The sequence below is a fragment of the Nycticebus coucang genome, chromosome 5 (assembly GCF_027406575.1).
Source record: "Nycticebus coucang isolate mNycCou1 chromosome 5, mNycCou1.pri, whole genome shotgun sequence".
NCBI lineage: Eukaryota > Metazoa > Chordata > Mammalia > Primates > Lorisidae > Nycticebus > Nycticebus coucang.
The window spans coordinates 118698523-118721363 of NC_069784.1; the positions used below are offsets into that span (position 1 = coordinate 118698523).

The window sequence follows — 22841 nt, forward strand, 5'->3', positions numbered from 1 at the left end:
TTAGTTCTTAAGGAATAATATATCAGAATAAAGGAATTCATGAGCACTACTTGGGTCTTGGCTACAAAGCATGGCAACTCCTCTAGGAAAAATTGATGCTGCTTATCTTCATGTTGGGATCATACAGAGACTGTTTCTTATTTCTCTTTATCTTTTTAAAAATGGTGCTTATTACTAGGATTGATCTTCTTATCCAAGCCCGAAGTATACCAACAGGAAGCTGAACTTGTCAGAAAGAGTCATCTCAGCCCTGTGCTGCATGCAAGTTAAAATAATTGGAAGAAAGGGCCCCCAAGTCCCATGCCAAGATGTGTTCGGAGCCCAGGTGCTCTTTAAGACCTGGTCATACTGCATGTGGTCATTCTTTAGGCATGTTACCATTCATTTAAACTACTCACTTGTCTATAAATTTAATACATTTGATCAATTTTATTGAAGATGTCCCATGTGCCAGGGATGCTGTGGGGTTCTGGAGAGTAGGATGGTAAATAAGACAGGTACGTACCGTCTGCTTTCTGAGTTTACAGACCAGTGGGAGAAGAAGACAAAAAAGAAAATCATCTTACAAATAGAAAACACAACTGCTCTGAATAGTACTGCAAAGGATGGGAACATGATGCTCCAGGAATAGATAAGAGAAGCCATTTGTCAGACATTTGATGATCATAATTTGTTTTCTGTTGTCTGTCTTGGTCTTGCACAAGTTGTCAGAGACTTAGGAAGAACAGAGAATGGGAAAGTAAGAAAGACTGGATAGGAACAGAGTTGGCAAGCCAAAACGTTGCATAACACAAAATGGCCCCAGGGAAAAGAAGAAAGAAAACCTTGCTTGAACAGTGCAGCACATTTATTAAGTCTTTGAATATTTCACTGTATGATAGAAGAGTAAACAATATTTGTAATAACTGCTTTTTTTCAAGAAAAGTTACTACATATTTATTCCATTCAACTCAGTAAAAGAGGGAGAATTATAATAAATTTAGAGCAATTTCCATTACTGTGCTTAAAGTAGTTTTGTATGAAAGTTTATGTGTGAGCCATATGGCAATTGAGTGATACAGAATCTTAGATAAATGAGATTGTTGCTGTCATTAATACAGTACTTGAAGGAGACAAGAATATTAAGAACTGGTGAGCAGGCCATGGATAAAGAATAATAAACAGATTCTAACTGTTTAAATTAGTGGAAATGGGATAAAACCATTTTCCTAGTCTACTTGGGAAGGTTTTTTTTCCCACATATACTGTGAGACCACCTTGTGTACTGGGAGTATGGTGATGAGCAAAGGAGACATGATCTTAGATCTCTGGAACTTCAGGTTCAGTAGGAGGAACCAACATGCAGGGACCATGGTCTATATTTTTACTGTTCCTTTGGCCTGCACTCCTGTTCCCCGGTGTGCTCATGGCATGTTCCCTCACTGCACTTGGCCCTCTGCTCAAAGGTTACCTCTTTCGAGAACTACCCATTGTCTCCACCATTCAGGTCACTCTCCATCTATCCCATGCTTTACTTTTTCCCCCACCTTTTATCACCATCTGTCTCTGTATTATATACTTATTACTGGTTATCTTTAGGTCTAAGACTTCAGTGTAGGAAACCTTTCTGCAGACACTTTGTCTTTCCTGTCATTGAAACATGCTGTTTAGAACGGTGCTTGGCATGTTATAGGCACTCAATAAATATTTACTGAATGAAGGAGCAAATGAGATGATCACAGAAGTATATAATTACCAACCATGATAAACAAATTGGATAAGTGAGAGTACTTTCAAAACTATAAATATTCCCCACATGCAAGGTGATGATGTTTATTTGAATTTGGAAAAAAAAAATGCAATCTTCCAGAAGAAAACCTGTTTATTTTTCTTACTGGTAGCTTTCTATTTAAACATTTATTTCCTAAGAGTTTCTCTTCCTTTGTATCTGTGGTTTATAATATTGAGCTCTATTTTTATGGTTCTATAACCTCCTACTTCAGTTGCTCTTTGAAGTAGAGCTTCTTCACCTGGGTTGATGAACCTTGTGAAATTCATTGTTGGCCCCTGAGTCCTCCTATATTCCTTGAAGCTGTATGCAGTGTGTAGCACCCGGGTGCATTTTACTGGAGAGAGTTTCATGACAGTCATCATATTTTCAAAGTATATAACCCTGTAAGTTTAAAAAGCATTGCTTGGAATTTTTTTTTATCCTTTACTTTTTGTTGCCATATTGGTATTTCCTTTTCTCTTCAAGATGGTTTTGTTTTCCTTTTAATTATCATGCTTGTATTTTGGTGTTTTAAATGTTTACTGTCTGTCCTTTCCCTGGTGTGTGGTATTCTTGGTTTATTGTATGCCTCTGATCTCAGCCCTTTTCTCTCTGTCTCTTTTTTGTCTGGCCAACAGTGTGGGGATGTGCCAACTGCAGAGTTGTCCTATCCAACCCTTCTGGGACCTTCACTTCTCCCTGCTACCCTAACGACTACCCTAACAGCCAGGCTTGCTTGTGGACCCTCCGAGCCCCCACTGGCTACATCATTCAGATAACGTTTAATGACTTCGACATTGAAGAAGCTCCCAATTGCATTTATGACTCACTGTCCCTTGACAATGGAGAGAGCCTGACTAAATTTTGTGGAGCAACTGCCAAAGGTTTATCATTCAACTCAAGTGCGAATGAGATGCATGTGTCCTTTTCAAGTGACTTTAGCATCCAGAAGAAAGGTTTCAATGCCAGCTACATCAGAGGTATGTAAACCAAAGGCCACGCCAACCTTCTGCTTTCATTTAACATGTTCTACAATAAACACAAGGACCAGAAGACAGAATTATGCTCTTTTATGTGTGTGTGAGTGATTAGGATTAGGATTTAAGGGCAAGAATCTGTTAGTATTTTCTGAGCATTCTTATTAGCAAAATATAATTGCCAGACCCCAATTCTGGTTATAGAAGAGCTGACTTCTTTTATATCGTTTCTATGCAGAACATTTAAAGGCTAGGCTGCTTAGAGACACTGTAGATATTTCATTAATTAAAATCTGTAATTCTAACATCTGTCCACTGATAGTTTAAAACATCTCTATTTGGAAATCATTTTATTTTGGGCTTTTAGAAGGTTGCTCTTTTAAGAACCTGTGTATGCTAGGGGACAAATATAGTAAATTAGCATATAAACTTTTTAAAAAGGCCACAATAACGTACCATAAGAAATAACATAACCTGAGAAAATCCCCTGGAAATTGATAACTGAAGAAAATAAACCATATGTTTTATTAAATATGTTTCCCACATTCTGGCACAACAAAATATTTACATCATTTCATTCTGTCTAAAACCCATCTTTGCTTAAAAGAGATTTCGTTGCACTTTTTTTTTTTTTTCCTTCTGGGCTTCCTGGGATGTCCTATGTGTAGTGTAATAAAAACAATAAAAAAGAGAGGCCCAACTATTAAAATGGCTAACCCTCATTATTATAAATTGTGTTTTTTGCCTGTGGAGTTATTTATTGTTCATTATCAACATCGAGTACATATGTGTTTAAAGCTCATGCTTTAATTTTTCAAAAATAAGGTTTGAACAATAAAAAGCAAATTAGAATTACCTGTACATCCACCACCCAGCCATTACCACTAATAAAATGTTTATGGTATATGTCCTTTCAGGGTTTTTATTTGGACAGTGCATTTAGAATATTGGATTCATATAAGTGTCTCTTTGCATAAATAGATCTATAAACTGCCTTATATTTTAAAAGGATAGTAAAATCTATAATTTTTTTGAATTCTATCATGAATTTTTACTAAAGTGCTTATATTGAAATGATGTTTTATTGTAGAATAACTCTTGGTATAGTTTGTAGGGAAGAGGGTAATATAGAAACGTATGGAAAGAGGGACAGGCAATTGTTAATGCAAAACTAAAAGTTTTGTTTATAAGTTATTTGAAAAATAACATATTTGAGAATCTTAATGTATGAACAGGCTTTCTAAAGCCAGTTTTTTTCTTAGTTGTTTTTTTTTTCTTCATTTTTTATTTTTAAATTTAGGGGTTAAAGTATTTATCAAGTTGGCTGGCTATAACTCAGAGGTTTAGATGTGAGAGGCAACCCTGATTAGAGTTAAAATAGGTGGGGTTTCTTATTGTTAGTACTCCAGGCAAAAGAGGCTAGATAGAAGGTGAGCGAGGGAGGATGAACTAGAAAGAGGGGAGTGAGGGGAGGGAGGTAGGCGAGGGGTGGGGGCTTGAGTCTGTCACTTGTCTTGTATCTCATTGTCTGTGTATCTCTGTACATTTTATCCTAGTTGCCGTGTCCTTAAGGAATCAAAAGGTCGTTTTACCCCAGACGCCAGATGCTTATCAGGTATCTGTTGCAAAAAGTATCTCCATTCCAGAGCTCAGCGCTTTCACACTCTGCTTTGAAGCCACCAAAGTGGGCAGTGAAGACACGGAGTGGACAGCTTTCTCTTACTCCAGTCCATCCCTCACACACTCGCTCAGCTTTGGAAAGGCCAAGAGTGGCTACTTTCTATCTATTTCTGGTTGGAAATGCTTGTTGAACAGTGCATTCCCTGACACGGGAAAAGAAGACATTTTCACAGAAAGCTTCGAGCAGCTCTGCCTTGCGTGGAATAATTCCTTGGGCTCTGTTGGCGTCAGTTTCAAAAGAAACTATGAAACGGTTCCATGTGATTCTACCATTAGTATAGTTATTGCTGGGGGTGGGAAATTGTTGTTGGGCTCCAATCAAAGTGAGATTGCATCTCTAAAAGGGGACATTTACAACTTTCGACTTTGGAATTTTACCATGAATTCCAAAATCCTCTCCAACCTCACCTGTAATGTGAAAGGGAATGTGGTCGACTGGCAAAATGACTTTTGGAATGTCCCAACCCTAGCTCTGAAAGCTGAAAGCAACCTAAGCTGTGGTGAGTCTGTGGTATACTCATACTTCTTAGCATTCTTTGCTGAATGTGTTTGTCAGTAAGAAATTATGCATACAGGCATGTGTGTGTACATATACACATATAGACCTATATATAAAATGGTCATTAAAGAGCTCTTTTAATTTTAAAAATGTTATCTGTCTTAGCTATTCATAGCATACATTTGATTACAGGGTGTGCAGATTCAATCAAAATGTTTGTGGTCTTACCATTATTTAGTTTTCCCTGTGTCACAAATTATCTCCCCATTTATCACTAACATACCAACTGTTGTTAATTATTGAGTTTCAAATACAAATGTTAACACTAGGTGTAACACAAAGGAAATTAATTATCGTTTTTTGTCACTAGGTGATATGTTAATAACCTGATCTTTATCATTCCGGAATAAAATTTCAGTTAGATTACTTAAATAAACAACCACCACCTACAGGAATAGTATTTACCATAAAACCAGTATTAAATAACTGGTTTTCCAAAACTGTCCGTTTTATGGAAAATTTTGATAATCAGGAATTATCTATTTTCTTTCTGAACTGCTTTCTGTTTGTTTAAAAATGAACATTTGTAATTTGTTTCAAATATATTCTTCTCTTTCTGATTTCTCTTCAAGAGACTGTCAATGTGCTATTATTAGAGATAGGTAAGTACAAAATTAGGGGGAATTAATTATATGTAGCAAAAATTGTATTAAGATAAACTTCCATCAGATATGCTCAGTGTACACATGTTAATTTTGGTAGTCCTTATTATACTATAAGACTGATTCAAACACAAAAAAAAAGTTTCATTATCAATTATAAATGTCATATGAGTCAATCTAAGGCATTGATAATACGTTCTTTTTGGTCACAGAAGTAACTCAGAAAAGGGAAGAAGGGGCCTAGTGTCTGCAGGTAATTTATATATGACTTTGGAGGAACGTTTACCAGGAATTTGTTCCAATACTTGGAACAAAGAGGGACCCATCGTGAAGACCTGAGGCCACCTCCCCAGGTTCTCAGACCTGTGCCTGCCCTTCCGGCCTGGGAAATTCCTGCCATCTACCCCTCTGAGTGGATCATCCACCTGTCCGTGTGGTCCGTGGCACTCCCACAGATGGTGGAAGGCTACCAAGTGATGTCATTTGAAAGAGATTTCCTTGTGGGGTGTTGCAAAGAGGGAAAACCACATCCTTGTTCCTGAAGGAGACAGAGGAACTTCATAATAGCTAGTGGTGGCCCTCAAGATCCTTTCTCAGTCCAAGATTAGAGAGGACCTTCAGGTGCTCCCAAAAAGCCTTTCACTCAGAGAAGAAACTGAGGTCAAGTGTGTGTGTTTGGGGTGGATGGTGAAGAGCAAGAAGAGTGGTTGGACACATCCTGCATTCCGTCATTGTTTTTAGTCCCAGGTCCTTTTTCACCATATACTTGGCCATTATTAAAATGTCACAATAGAGACCATTCTAATACTTGCCTTTTTATAGAAAATATGTTGAAGACTACAGCAACCAAAACAGATTTTGCTAGTTGTATTAATAACCGCTAATGCATAAATGACATGTGAATTGGATACATGTTGTTCTCGACACCACTTCTGGCACCTTACATATATTGACCCATTTCCTACACTGTGGATCCCATGGTGTGCATTCTAATTTTGACCTTATTTTGCAGATGAGGGAGGTGCACAGAGATTAAATAACTTACCCAATGTCACTTGAATCAGTAAGTGGCCAAACTAAGATTTGAACTTGAAAAGTTTGGTTTGAGAGCTGTGTTCTCCTAAATGGTATAACTTAGGCTGTCCTTTGGCATAGGAGGGATTAGATGTGACTTAGAACAAGGGCAAGTGAGCTAATTCCTTCCCAGGAAGGAGGACAAGGTCCCATCTCTTCTGGCCAGCAGTACATTCTGTGACAAAACAGTAGCTTTACAGAATAATGAAGTACTTGTTTTAAACAAATTCGCTAAGGTTTCTTTCCTGCAATATTTCTTGGATACCTTCATATGACTAAGATATTGGGGCTATATTATTAAATGGATTCCTAAATTTCTGTAAGAAATCCTCTAGCCCAGGAAACTAGAGATTGGAAACTGGGAGGGACTATGACAAGCCACTTGTTTTTTGTTTAATCCTCTTAAAAAAAAAAAAATAGGTAGGGTTTCACTGTGTTACCCAGGCTGGACTTGAACTCCGTAACTCAAGAGATCCTCTTGCATCAGCATCTTGAAAAGACAGAATAGCTGGGGCTGCAGGCTTGGGGCCCCAAGCACAGTTTACTTGTTTGGTAAATTAAGTTCATTGCAACCTAGCTGTTATGCACTGTCCGTGGCTGCCTCTGTGCTGCAGTGGGTGAATCGAATGCGATAGATAGAGCATGGCCCCACCATCCTAAGGTATTTACTGTCTAGTTCTTTAAGAGAACATTTGCCAACTCCTGAAACTAATCTAGGGAATCTTAAAGGTCCACTTTGCAAAAGCCCATACTTTGGACAGCAATAGAAAAACCTACTAGATCTCCTGGGCCGGAGGGAACCAAGCAGTTACCCATAGGCTAGTTTAGCCCTTAGATATGTGGATGGGTTATGTTCTTGCTCATTTACATTTGTTCCACACAGTGCTTTTAAATGACAAATTATTTCCCACATTCAAAAAGTACATTTCAGATAAAAATGAATTTTGGGATTTCTCTGGCAGACAAAATACTATCACTAGACTAATAGCTCTACCTGGCTAACACAGCTAGAGGTGAATGAGGGCTGCTCCTTGTGCAGGCTTTTCCCAGCTCACTGCAGCCCTTAGCACCCCCTGGTCCAGCCTTCTTTTTGTTAGCAGATGGCCTTCTGGCCCCGGTAGAGTTTGAGTCTGGGGTACTGATTTAGGCCATTCCCTTCATTTTATATAGGGCAGGAAACTAAAGCTTAGGAAAAAAATCAGCATCTGAGGCATTTGGTGGCTAAAACACGTCCTGTCTCCTTGTCCAGTATTTATATCTAATAGTTCCCACGTTAAAAAAAAAATTATTATTTTTACATTATTTTAATTGACAATTAAAGATTGTATTTATGGCATATACATGGTGTTTTGATATATATGTATACACATGGGATGGCTAATTTGAACTAATTAACCTTCATCCCTTCATGTGGTTATCATTTATTAATGTTTGTGGGGAGAACCTTTAAAACCTACCAACTTAGCAGTTGTTGAATACAATAATGATTAACTATAGCCCACCAGGGTGTGTAAGAATTATCCTGAACATATTCCTCTGAATTGAAATTTTTCATCCTTTGGCCAATATTTTCACACCCCGTCTTCCCCCTTCACTCCTTCCCTTGCCCCTGGTAACCACTGTCTGCTTTCTGCTATTATGAGTTTGACTCTGAGTGAGATCACGCTGTCCTCATGTTTTCTTAAACTGCCTTTCAGACTCCTTTCCCAAGCCTCCAGGCTACTGAAGGGCATGACATACGTGCCCATTTACTCCAGGCATCTCTAAGTTTTACACTGATTTCATCAAGCGAAGAGCCCGAGCTTACAGAGTCAATATATTTGAGTCTCTTCAACTTTGATAGCTGTCTTCTTGACATTCCAGGATGACGTTAAACACTCTCATTCCGGACATTCAGATGTCCTGGGCTGGGGTTTCAGGAGTAATGATGGCAGAGGGGATTTCCTCCTGCTTAATCATCAGCTTTGGGAGTTGAAGAACCTGAGTCACTCATTAACTGACAGGAAATACCTGTTACAGAGATTATACTGAGGCCGTTAGCTAAACAAAACTTCAATAAGTGAAAAAACTATGCTCTCTTAACATTTGAACCTTTCATTTTTTCCCCCAGAAAGTGAATGTGGCTCACTGTTTATGGTATCATCATTTCCAACAAACTAATGACCAGTACAGTAACCAATGGAAAAACAGAATTTCATTCCTAGCTTTCCATTGGACTGACAATGTTGAATATGAGTTTCTTATTTCAGGATTAACTTGTGATGGAAAAATGAATAGATTTTCCAGAAGAGTATTGCTAAGGAAATTTTAATATGAAAGTAAGACAGAATAGAATTGACTACAATAAACATTAAAATCTTACTTGTTTTACATATTAAACATCCTAGCCTTAATACAATCAATATTATTAACAAATGTTTCAATAATTTTAAAATTGGACTTTTATGTTTTCCTGTACTTTTTTAAGCATATTTGGGGAATGTACCTTAATTAAGAAATTTATAGCAGATTTTTTAAAACGTGGTTAATCTTGTCATTCCTTTCCAGAAAAATATGCCTTATATAGAAATTATTATTTTTTATTGTATAGCGTCATTTTTCTTAGAACATTTTTATTAAGCATATTTCATTTTATTACCTCCATGGATAGATATCTAATTTCTTTAGTGAATGCTTTAATTATTGGGGTGAGTATTTGCCTGTGTTCTGATTCAAGTTTAGATACTGGCTAATGTCCATCAATTTTCACAAAGAACAGACCGTGCCTTCCCTACCAGTTTTATTTATCTTACTGATTACTGCTTTTCCTGAGGAGTGGTACAGTATAACTCAATGAATAGTCTCAGTTCAAACAAATAACATCTATTTAACAAGCATTTATTGGGCACTTCCATCTATTAGCTGCTGTGAACCTAGAGATAAGACACAATTCAAAAGCACTCAACTTTGTTGTTATTCTTTTCTAGAAATTTCTGGATTTGTACTTTCGTTTTCTTTTTTTTTTTATTAAATCATAGCTGTGTACATTGATATAATCATGGGGCATCATTCACTAGGTTCTCAGACAGTTTATCAAGTTTCACATATACCCTTGTAAAATGCACGGCTGGTGTAATCCCACCAATCCCCTTCCCTCTACCCACCCACCCCCTCCCTCCCCTCCCTTTCCCCCTTGTACTTTTGTTTTCATCTCCAGAATTTTGTACCCAGTTTGCTAAGGCTCCATCCGCTATTGGATTCTCACCATTTCGTTATTGTTAGTTCTGTCCTTTAACAGCTGCGAGACTCTTCCTCCTATTCCTAACAATTTACTGAGTTTAGCATTTTTAGATTCCTAACTTATTTTTAAATAAAAAAATTAAGATAAAATCACTTTATTCTTTGAGGATGCCCAAACTCTTTATGAGCAAAGATGACTTTCAGAAATAATTCTATTTTAAACATGTTTATTTATGATGTTATACAATTCGTCTTAGGTAACAACTGTAGAAAAAAAGTGGAAGAAATTATTATTCTTTTTTTCTGTTACTGCAGCTATTACTGTGATATGAGCAGTTGGCCATGTATCAGTCTTTTTTAGCACAACGTGTATAAATCTATAGTGACCGCTTTCAGCAATTTGATTTTGGAAGAACAAAAAAAAAAAAAAAGTTAACAGCTTTATAGCTTTTCATAATCTCTCTACTTTCAGTGATTGTATTATTTTTCAAAACAAATCTTGGCTCTATAGTTTGCCATTAATATTAAGTAAATGCCTTAGAACACCTCTGTGGTAGCCTCAAAAATCAGAATACATTCTAAAAACAATTTGTTGAAGGTAAATATTAATATATCACTATCCAGGAGAGGGGGTTGTCTCTTCTTCCTTAACAGTCTCCTAGTTTGTAAATCGTCAGCCTAGGAAAATTGTGACATTGACATTTTTATGCAGATATGCCAAAAATGGAACTAGGTAGAAATGAAATGGTTGTATACAAACATTTCAGATTTCATGTATCGTGGAAACTGGTGTATTTGTCATGTAGCATGTCATGTATCAATTTAATGTCCTCTAGGTTTGTCAGTTGTATTTATACCATTTTTCATTTTGAGAAAATCTTCTAATTTAATTTCTATTGCTATATTAGATCATCATAAAATAGTGTTTATTTTATTTAAAGCAATGTCAATTTGCTAAACTAGAAGTCCCCATAAGGAACAGCTGATTAAAATATTGAGAGGTAAATGTTAACATTTCTCAGAATAGGATGCCACAGGTTGAAATTTATACTTTTACCATATGATGACACTCTCAGTCTTCGTTGCTCTGGTTTTCTCTCCTAACTCCCAGGCTAAGTGTTGACACAGGACAGTGGCAGTGTAGTTAGCCTAAAGAATTCTTTCCCACAGCACTGAGTGCTTATCTCTCTTTGCCTTCCAGAGATATTTTATCAGTGCCAGAGGTGGCCTAAGGAGCCTTTGACTGCCAACATTTGTGTAATTTGAGATTCACAGGAACTCCATCCAGCGGTCTCCTGAGTTGCATGTTACAGTGGCTGATTATTAGTCACTTTGAGCATCAAAGGCCTTTTTAGTTTCCAGAATTCCCTTTCTAAAACATGAGTACCTACAGAAGTGGGGTCCTGCACAGAGTGGGCACACGGGAAGTGCTATGGGGGGAGTAAGGAGCAGAGAGCCATCGAGATAACATCCCAGCTCAGTCCTGCCCCACTGTCTGCCTCCTCAAATGCTGTTTTCCATGAGATACTTGCTTAAGTTTCCAATCTTTACAACTGCCCTCCTCTTTGCTGCTTTTCACAGCCACGCTTCCTCTTCTCATGTTCCCGCCTCAAACCTTGGCCATCCAGATTTGAATCCACATGACTGAAACCAGTTTCTAGAGAGCGACTGCCAAAACCCCCATGTAAAGTTAAAGGTCTTCCCAGAAAGTCTTATTCTTAGCTTTTCTGGTGTATTTGATATTGCCACATCCTCCTTAATTAAACTTTCTTCTTTTGAAGTTTTTGGAATTTTTGTAGCAGTAGAAGCACCACTACAAAAGTTTTGAACCTTCTCAAAGTCTATAGCTCTTTTTCTTATATTTGAGGCTTAAATATAGTAGTAGTTATGCTTCCATCTTGTTCTCTTTTCAAATCTATAGTCTGGCTGTGTTGCTCCCAGACACATCTGTAGCTTCTGTTGAGCGTTCCCTGGCCAGACCTCCTACGCAGACGTGTAACTCCTGTGCGTCTAGATGGCACACAGGCACCTCGGTTTCCATTACCGCCCCCAGCGTTTACCCCACCTAGGTTTGCTCTATTCCAGCATTTCCACTACCCTTTTATTGGATTGTCTTGTACCAATTTCTCAAGTTGGAAACCAGCAAAATGTGCTCTGTTCTTTTTTTTCTTTTCCTGTCTCCAATTAGTCACTGAATTAGTGCACATTCTTTACATTTCTCATATTCGTCTCTTTCTGTCCATCCTCATTAAACTTCTTTATTTTAAGACAGTCTCACTTTGTTACCCTGGGTAGAGTGCAGTGGTGTCATAGCTCACAGAAATCTCCGACTCTTGGGTGCAAGTGATCCCCTTGCCTCAGCCTCTGGAGTAGCTTGGGCTAGAGGCGCCTGCCACATGCCTGGCTATTTTTTCGAGACAGGGCTTCACTCTTGCTCAGGCTGATCGCAGACTCCTGAGCTCAAGCCATCCACCTGCCTCAGCCTTCCAGAGTGTTAGGATTATAGGCGTGAGCCACCACGCCCAGCCCTCATTTCACTCTTGATATCAAGTGCAAATTAATACTATTAATTTGTTTGTAGGACCTCCAAAGTGTTTGTTTTCAAATGTAAATCTAATTTCCTCACCCAGCTTCCGCTTATTATTTTCCCATTGTCTTTAGAAAGAGTTGCAAATCGGGGCGGCGCCTTTGGCTCAGTCGGTGGGGCGCCAGCCCCATATACCAAGGGTGGCGGGTTCAAACCCAGCCCCGGCTGAACTTCAACCAAAAAATAGCTGGGCGTTGTGGTGGGCGCCTGTAGTTCCAGCTACTCGGGAGGCTGAGGCAAGAGAATCGCTTAAGCCCAGGAGTTGGAGGTTTCTGTGAGCTGTGTGAGGCCACGGCACTCTCCCCAGGGCCATAAAGTGAGACTCTGTCTCTACAAAAAAAAAAAAAAAAAAAGAGAGAGAGTTGCAAATCTGAGCTGTCATTCATAATGTGTTCAGTAATTTATTCAGTAAAGCTCGAGCACCTACCTGCTGTGTACGGGATTCAAGAATGAAAGACAGACAGGGATTCCAGAGCTTGTGGTGTTTACGTCCTCCACAGACTCCCCATTACTTGGGTATCTGATCATCTCTGCCAGTGTGGTACAGGTAACTGGACTCCACTCGTGCCAGGTACTTGGGTTCCCAGACCTTTTCAGCGCCTCCTGGTGGATATTCGTTTTAGAAATCCTGTCAGCTATATTCATCTGTACTCTCTTCCCCCCAGCCTTCTTCCAGGGGGGTCCTTTGTAATGCCTCCTGGGTTTCCTTCTTTACAATGGATTTCCTGTTCATTCTTCTCATTGTGCTGCCCTCACATCCCATGGAAATACTACCATCTTGGAAGCATTTCCCTATGGCACTTACAACTGAAGCCATCTCCCATTCATTCCTTTCTTAGAGCAGGGACCTTGCTTAGAGCATCATTCTGGCCTTTGTGCCTCCCACATTGTAGGCAATGAGTAAATGTTTGTTGAATGAACACGTGAGGGTCTGTGGTGAATTCCTTACCAGTCCGTGTCATGTCATAGACCAGCTTGAGGGTTGGGCCTTTTAGAGATAGGATTCTTTCCTTGGGCCAGGTGCCTAACATCAAGAAGGAAGAAATCATGCGTCTTGAGATGCTGTTAAACTGTAGGGATGTTTTATATTTATGCACATTACTACCCAATTAGATATCTTTTGTTAGCTCATGTACCTGCTGTGCCTCAACTATTATCCCCACAAGAAAGATTGGAAAATGTTTAAGCATTAGAATAAAATCATGATTATTGTAAATGTTTCTTAAAAATTAAATATACGGTATATATTATATGTGTATATTTATTATATACACACATTTATTGTATATATTCATATTAATTTTTATATTTTTATTCATGGTGCAATATATTTTGTGACAAGTGTAATCCATTTTCCCTGGCCTCAACCTGTTGGTAAAAGTCTGTTAATTGTTAAAGGCAGATTTAGTGCCACAGAAAAAAAATCCACTACTTGTATTAGAAAATCAGCAACTTGTTTCCTGCTGAGGGTGAGTCAGTAAAAGCTTGAAATAGAAAGACAAGGAGACTGAATTGAAGTCACAGAAACATATTTCTGGAGTTGCAAGTAGCATATGCTGGTGCTTATGAACCAAAAATAAGTGTTTCATGAGTAATTCATAATATCCAAGTTCACTTTTGAAACTTATCCTTGATGTTTGTATTACTTCATATTTGTGAATTTCTGTCACACCAGACCCTTATAATTTACTCTGCAAAAAGGCCCAAACTTTTTGCACAGTCCTTAAGGAGCAGCAGCACTTTATTTCATTTCATTTCGTGTGTACATGGGTGATAAACTGAGTTGAAGACTTTAAGAGCAATTTCAATACCTTGATTTTTTGCACAGTGATCTTAAGAGACTTTCTTGATCCTGGAGAGTTATTGGTGGAATCTTCCAGGACTGCTCCTATTACCAAGCATATGATTATAAACTTTGTTTTCCAGATAAAATCAGTAAATCATAAATCAAACGTGTGTACTCTCTGTGTGTTACTCAAGGTTCCTACCTGATCCCGCTCCCGGCAGCAGAACTAGTCAGCTGTGCAGATCTGGGGACCCTCTGTCAAGGTAGGGAGCCAACGTCATCCTCTGGAGTCTCTGTGCTTCCCACGTGCTATTTTGGGAATATAGTTGTCATTGTTTTGATTTTTCTTTTAATTTTCACTTGGAAAGCCACCAAAACAGCAGAACAGAAGAGTTTCTGGATGTTTTTTAGTTGTGTGGGTGCACAGTACGTACAGTGTGGAGAAAGAATGCGTTCACACCCTGGATGACCACATTTCCATAAAGCAGTGCATTTTTAAAAACGTGAATGATTCAGGGGTCCTCAAACTACGGGCCACGTGCAGCAGTGTGATCGTATTTGTTCCCGTTTTGTTTTTTCACTTCAAAATAAGATATGAGCAGTGTGCATAGGAATTTGTTCATAGTTTTTTTTTTTTTTTAAACTATAGTCCAGCCCTCCAATGGTCTGAGGGACAGTGAACTGGCCCCCTGTTTAAAAAGTTTGAGGACCCTTAGAAGGGTTGATTATATTTTTTCCCCTAGTTCTTTTCTAGAATATTGAAAGGTCCGGTGTAAATATAGTGGAACAATATTTTGAAAAAGTATTCATGTCTGTAAAACAAGGGGAAATTAAGTTGAATATTCGGTTAAGTTTAAGACAAGGCACTGAGCAATTTATGATGTGAAATAAAACTTAAATCTTAAAATAAAAATGGTTATACTAAACTGATGTCGATGTAACTATACTAATTATTATGCTTCATGACTAGAGTTTGGTCAGTATTACAATTATATATTATGTTCTGAGTAGTTGCATGCTAAATAATATGTAATTAAAATTGTACAAGTTTTAAAATAATATAAATATTTTGCTTTAATTTTATCATTGTGCCTCCTAATTACTCATGACCGTTTTCATCCACTCATTCTATTAAATACTTCCTTATGAAGTAGCATATTCTATGTACTACATTAAGAATCATGGTCATGCCTTTTGTAAATTCTGGATCACTTATTAACATGATCACGGCACAAGGGTGACAAGGTTAGAAATGAGAATCAACAAGCTTTCTGCTGTGGTTCCAGTGTGGGGAGTTAGGTCAGGTGGGCTGGGCTGGGTTACTCATTATTATCTTTGTTTTCCTTTTAGAGACATTATTTCTCTGATACTGTTATTGATCAGTACCCTATAAAAATTAAGTTATTAAGTAGTTTCTTTCTATAACTCAAGTTTAGATTTTGTTTTTTATTTGTTTGCTTTTTAGAGATAACTTATTCTGTTTCCCAGGCTGGAGTGCAGTGGCATGATCATAGCTCACTGCAGCCTAGAATGCCTGGGCACAAGTGATCCTCCTGTCTCAGACCCACTAGTAGCTAGGACTATAGGTGTGCACCACCATGCTTGGCCAAATTTTTTTTTTTCCTTTTTGTAGACACAGGGTCTTGCTATGTTGCCCAGGTTTGTCTCAAGGTCCCAAGTAATCTTCTTACTTAGGCCTCTCAAAGTGCTGGGATTACAGAAGTGAGCCACTGCACCTAACTGCAGTGTAGTTTTTAAATAATTATAGGTAATAGACCAAAACAACCTTAATTTTGTTTAGTTCAAGATCTGAAGGTTTGTTTTAAAAACTAAAAAAAAATAAATTATTCATTTAACCTAATATCTGTAGTAACATATTCTTTGGCTTAAGGGACCAGATTCCCAGATATCTTTTTTTTTTCTGTCACCACCTACTGAGGGTGACAGAGTCTCTCTTTGTCACCCTTGGTAGAGTACCTTGGCATCACAGCTCACAGCAACCTCAAACTCTTGAGGTCGTGATTCTCTTTCCTCAGCCTCCCAAGTTGCTGGGATTACAGGTGCCCACCACATGCCCAGCTATTTTTAGAGACAGGGTCTCACTCTTGCTCAGGCTGGTCTTGAACTCATGAGCTCAGTCTGCCTCATCCTCCCAGAGTGCTAGGATTACAGGTGTGAGCCACCATGCTCTGCCCCAAACGTCTTTTTTGTTTGTTTTTCTCCCTATGTCCTAAGTGATTAAAAAGCATTTTGCCAATAGACCGTATATTCGGACAAACGTACTTGACTGTTCATAATAAATAAAGATTTCAAAAAGAATATTCTTAAGTATATTACTTTGTAATAGCATAGAAAATTATCTTAATTAAGATGCACATTTGAATCATAGAATTCAGTAATTTATACAAAACCTTTGGAAGATAATCTTCGTAATCACTTAAATACTTAAATGTTTTAAATGTAGGTAGTTTTTTTTTAAATTAGGAGAAATATGGAATGGCCATTGACTACCACGTGAATGTATGAATGTACATCTAATATAAATGTACATGTACGATAAACTAAAGGAAACTTACATGTATATTTTATTTCTTCTATAGTTCTACTAGGATCCCTTAAAAAGATATTTTCAAATCATTACATGAAGTCTTAATCTTTGGGAGTTTTAGTAGTATGAGAAGTGTAACTATGACATAAGTCTGTAAGGCTTGCCCTGTGAGGCACTTTTTATTCATCAATGTTTAGTGGATGAAAAGCGGGATCTTTAGATGACTCATTTAGTCTATATATTTCATTCTCTTTTTTTGTTGTTTTTCTTTATACTTCTCAAGAAGAGGATACATTTTCTTCTGAAATTTTATTGCACAAAGTTTCAGTCTATTAGGTAGATGGATGTAGTTTCAGTAACTTTCAAGCCATAGGTCAGTACAGACTGCTTCGGTAACTTTTTCTTTTTACAAACTCAAGAAACTGAGTTCTGGAAAGGTTTAGTAATTTGCTGTGTGATTGCCAACCTATTAATGGCAGACTTAGCTCTAGAATTAAGCATCTAAGTGTCCTTTCTCCAGTCCCTTTGTGCCTGGTCCAGACCCCTGTGCAATATGGCACCAAATGCCATATGAACTGATTCTTAATGGGCCATGGAAACATCGCCTCATTTCCTGCATTATAACTTTAGAGTGTGTTGTATGTAGTGGCAAGAGTTGGTTTCCATTCCTCCTCTATGTATTTTCATGCATTAATTATAGATTGCTTATCCATATTAACTGTCATGTGCTCCTTGCAAAATTACATCTTTTTCATCTCTATTACCAGCTACTGTAAGCCCTGCTAGTACCGCACCACCCATTGTCACCACTAACATGCCTGTTACTAATAGACTCAGTATACAAACAAATGGTAAGAAATCCTTAACTTTTATATTTTTAGTATGTCTAACATAGAAAATTTGTGTTCTAAGGGTGGGAATATGTAACGTATCAACAAAGTTCATTGAAGTCAACCAGTACATTTGTACACTTTCAAGACTAGTAAACAAATACTACTTAACACTTTTGAGTTCCCCACTGTTAATGACCAGTTGAAGCAAGTTACATTTCCAGTACATCTCTTTTGCAGTTTTAGCTGCACTTTCATAGGAAGTGCTAAGAGAAAGATATTTAATTAAAAGGAATTTATTTGCATTGTAATAGAGATAGGAGGAAAAAATTGTCAGATTATTCTCTTTAGGAAACTAGTGTTTAAAGGATTTTATAAATTTCAAAAAACTAAGTAATTTTAGTGATTTAATTTCTCATCAAAGTGAAATATATGGTCATTCATTTGTAACATTTAAATAAATTTCCATAGTAATATTTTGCTTTCTGTTTTTGTTTGTTGAAGAATAATGGTTAGACTGTGATAATGTTATCAAGTAAATCTATTTTTTTTTTTTTTTTTGAAACAGAGTCTCACTTGGTCACCCTCAGTAGAGTGCTGTGGTGTCTTAGTTGACAGCAACCTCAAATTCTTGGGCTCAAGTGATCCTCTTGCCTCAGCCTCCCAAGTAGCTGGGACTATAGGTGCCCACTACACTGCCCGGCTGTTTTTTAGAGACCGGGTCTGGCTCTGGCTCTGGCTCAGGCTGGTCTTGTGAGAACTCATGAGCTCAGGCAAGGCTCACCCGCCTCAGCCTCCCACATGCTGGGATTATAGGCATAAGCCAACCCACCCAGCCTGACTAGATCTATTTTTAATGACAAAAATTAAAGTTATTTCCAATACTTTTTGCCTTTTTCTCCATAAACACCTTTCTATTTATCTTATTTGCAATTTTCAAACATAGCAATTATATGAGGTAAGAAATGGTAGAGGAAAAGTCAGGTGAATTGAGTTAATTTTTAATCTTCTTTAGGGACTACCTACAGAGCTTTTTGGTAATTCCTAGTTAGTGATTTCAGTTTCTTCCAGTAAAGATAAATTCCAATCAGGTGACACCACCACTGCTTTGACTACAGTAATATTCTCAAATACGAGGTCCTAGAAACAAAGAAATTTTCTAAACCCCAATCGTTTAGCTTGTGAGGCCAAGACATCTGTAACATATCACCAGGGACCCAAATCCAGAGAAAAGAAACCCCCACATAGTTCTTTTTTTTTTTTTTCTTTTTTGGCTTTGGGGGTTATATCAACATCCTCTGTAAGGACATTTAAATTGGAAGTACGGAATATTTTACATAAAACGCAGATATAGATTTCATTAGAGTTATAAAGACATCGATTCAGGGACGTGTTTATGGTTATTCTGGTAGTTATGCCAAGGAGATTTATGATGGAGCAAAAATTTCAGCAACCCCCAAGAAGGCAACAGCTGAAGTTTCCAGTGCATATTTCACATGGACTCCAGCCAGTAGATGGGGATATTATAATTCCAACTAAGTGCTCCCCTCTTTGTATGGACATACAAAGAGCCTCTGTGTCATACTCCCTCTAGGACTGGCACATCCTCTGCTGCCCAAGAACATTTATACGATGCTTCAGAGTCCTTGCCTCGGTAGAGAGGAGCTGCATTCACTCAATCATCATTTCTGACATTCTTGAAGAAAGCTTTGTTCAGTCCATCTCTCTCTGCGTCATAACCTCCATTGGCGTTTCAACAAAGCAAGCAAATGTTAGAATCAGTTAACATGCTTTATCTTGACCACATGAATGGCAAAAAAGAAAAAAAATTGAATTCAGATCCAAAATGTAATGTCAGCATTTAAAAATATTCAGAAATCATCCTGTAGTAGAAATATTCTCAAAATTGTGCACTCAAATGGGTATAACAACTTAACCATATGTTTGAACCATCTAGACTTTTTCCTTAATGGATTTTTCCCCTAAATTGACTCCCTTTTTTACTTAAATCTCTGAATTAATATGGGAAAATCAATTTGACTATTGTAAAATGAACCCAGTACTATTCGTTATGAAATAGAAATGAAGAGTGAAAATAAATATAGACAATGTTTTTGAATTTCTCCCTATATCCTGTTAGCTTCTCACATCTCAAAGCCCTGAATCCTTCATCAGATTAAAGTCCTATTTAAAATAACAAAAATAATTTTACACATCTGTTAGCTTCTCACATCTCAAAGCCCTGAAGCCTTCATTACCTTTTTTAAAAAGAAGAGTAAGGTATTAAGGGTAGACTATAATTAAGATTTTTTCCTTTGATGTAATCAAATTTGAAATGACTGAAAGATAATTTACTTTTTCACTTTGCAAATAAATGCTGTTTTATGTCATGTCCTGTGCTAAGATAATTCATAGCCTATCAACAATTTCTTATTCTTTGGGAAACAAAAATAGTAAATATTCTCAGGCTCAGGATCTGATACGTTAGAGAATCTTGTATTGTTTACTGTCAGAAAGATAAGAACAGCTGTCAAGTCTGCTGTCTACTACATCCTGTCCTTTTAACTCTGGTCTGTCAGAATTTCACTTAGTTCATTAATAGTGACGTGCCAATGTAGGGGCAGTAAAGGGATTGAAATATTTGATTATCAGATATATTAATATTTTCTTAGTATATCAATAAAATTTATTTTTCTGGATTCTGTGAAATAGGCCCATTTTATGTGTAAAATTATTTTGTTATTTTAAATAGGACTTTAATCTGTTTCTTCACATTACTCTAAATCCTTGCTTAAATTCATCTATAGGTTTTTGGAAACTGCTGCTTTAAGTGAAGTGATGCATAACGAAGATGATTTTAGCGCAGGCTAATTGATATAAACAAGAATTAAGTTCCATCAGCATATCCCTGGTCACAGAAACATCACCAGCCTTCTAAATAAAGATCCCAAACATTCCTAATATTAAACTTAGAAATAAATGGGTACTATGTATACATTTTAGAAAGATTAATGAAAACAAGAGAATTATTTACCAGTTTTTTTTTTTTTTTTTGGGAGAGTGAGTCTCAAGCTGTCACACCATGCTGTGTGCTATGGCATCACAGCTCACAGCAACCTCAAACCCCTGGGTTTAAGTGATTCTCTTGCCTCAGCCTCCCAAGTAGCTGGGACTACAGGCACCCGCCACAATGCCCAGCTATTTTTTGGGTGTAGTTGTCATTGTTGTTTGGCAGGCCCAGGCTGGATTTGAACCCGCCAGCTCTGGTGTATGTGTCTGGCGCCCTAACCGCTGAGCTACAGGTGCCAAGGCTATTTACCCAGTTTTTGATGAATAAGTGAATGACGGCCTTTGGTATGGGAGTGAGTTAAATATGGAGTAAATGTTTGCAAAGTGGAGACTATGAGGAGCCCTCCTCCCGCCACACCTTTCAAAATCAATCGCAAATGTGACAGCTCCCTAAGCACCTTCCCACTGCGTCTTTTATTCTGATGAATTTGTGTGATTATCTTAGACTTGATGAATTTTAATTTGATGATAATTTGTATTCATTCATTCTTCATTCTCCAACCCATTTATTCCACTCAAGGTCAAGGGTAGCCAGAGCCTGTCCTGCTAGATCAGGGTGCAGGCAGGAGCCAGCCCTGGCCAGGACACTACTCGCCGCAGGGTGCACTCACATCCACCCAGGGATCTTTGGGATGTGGGAGGACACTGCAGGACCCAGAAAAAACACAGAGCTGGGGAGAACTTGGCAGTTCCCGACAGGCAGGGAACCCCAGTAGGAAATGATTTTTTCTTTTTCTCATCAATGTTGTAACAAAACGACCTTGAATGAAGCAGTGTTATTTGAGGCCCTGCTATATATGCTAAGAAACTTTTTTTTTTTCCTAAGACAGAGTCTCAACTTTGTTGCCCTTAATAGAGTGCTGTGGCATCATAGCTCACAGCAACCTCAAACTCTTCAGTTCAAGTGATTCCCTTGCCTTAGCCTCCCAAGTAGCTGGGCCTACGGGCGCTCGCCACAACGCCCGGCTAATTTTAGACATGAGGTCTTGCTCTTGTTCAGGCTGGTCTCCAACTCATGAGCTCAGGCAATCCACCTGCCTTGGCCTCCCAGAGTGCTGGGATTATAGGCATGAGCCACCATGCCTGGCCTGAAAGTCTTATCTTTAAGCTATTAATATACTTCTGCAACATATTTCATGGATAATCTAGGTATTCTCACAAATAATGAACCTTTGAATCTTTTTCATTATATTACCTAAAAAAGCTCTCAGACTGATTCTTATTTCCATCCACATCAGGTCTTCTCTGTTTGAAATATCACTCTGCTGCTACTCAATAGTAAATTTTTTGAGGTTAGCACAAGCAACCCAAATAAGAAATTCGTAACGCCATTAGTCCTTATTGTTTGAAAAATCTAGCTTACAATAGGTACAAATTATAGCACTGCTTCTAGCTTCCCACATGTGTTTACCTGTTCAAATAATAAGTTCCCTTTTAGAACATTTGTTTGGATCCAAAATCCCTCTAGCTCAGGGGTCCTCAAACTGTGGCCCGTGGGCCACGTGAGGCAGAGTGACTGTTCCCGTTTTGTTTTTTTACTTCAAAATAAGTGCAGTGTGCATAGGAATTTATTCATAGTTTTTTTTTTTTTTTTTTTTTTAACTATAGTCTGGCCCTCCAACGGTCTAAGGGACAGTGAACTGGTCCCCTGTTTAAAAAGTTTGAGGACGCCTGCAGCTGTATGTACCAAATATCTTAAGGAAATTGAGTATGTGGGATGTGCAGGATTTCAGCCATTTTGTAAATGCCACCACAATTGCCCATGACCAGTTCTTATAATTAATCACAAATCTTAATTAACATTTGGTTTATATTTTAATGTATATCCTTTCAAATATACATATTTTAAACCTAAACATCCTTGGATATAGAATAAAGTTGTGGTATCATTTCTGTATCCTTTAAGAAACTCTGTGTTAAGACCTCAACTTTAAATGAGGAAAGATGATCTGGAGAGAGACCTACAGAAAGGAATAGTGTTTGACACCACGTCTGTAACAGCAGGCAGTGATTTCTGTTATCATTTGAAGTTCTGCATGGCTGAAGGGTTACCTAAATGGAAAATGGATATCTTCTTAAATAGTTATCTTTTCAAAAAGTATTTATCCTGGGTTCTTCTAGTGTGGCTGTCATTATAAAGACAATAATACACCTTTTGAT

At 37.8% G+C, this 22841-nt stretch overlaps 1 protein-coding gene across 5 annotated transcripts in view; it reads left to right on the top strand.

The window, feature by feature from the left end:
- The window catches only part of ADGRG6 (adhesion G protein-coupled receptor G6), a 148943-nt gene that overhangs the window by 66150 nt on the left and 59952 nt on the right, over window positions 1-22841 (top strand). For 3 of the 5 annotated variants that reach the window (XM_053591183.1, XM_053591187.1, XM_053591184.1), the window contains exons 3-6: window positions 2389-2730; window positions 4284-4907; window positions 14429-14497; window positions 17550-17633. In XM_053591183.1, coding sequence (XP_053447158.1) covers window positions 2389-2730; window positions 4284-4907; window positions 14429-14497; window positions 17550-17633 — 1119 coding nt within the window. The remainder of the gene's footprint in view (window positions 1-2388; window positions 2731-4283; window positions 4908-14428; window positions 14498-17549; window positions 17634-22841) is intronic. The other 2 variants (XM_053591185.1, XM_053591188.1) reach the window with 1 other exon arrangement.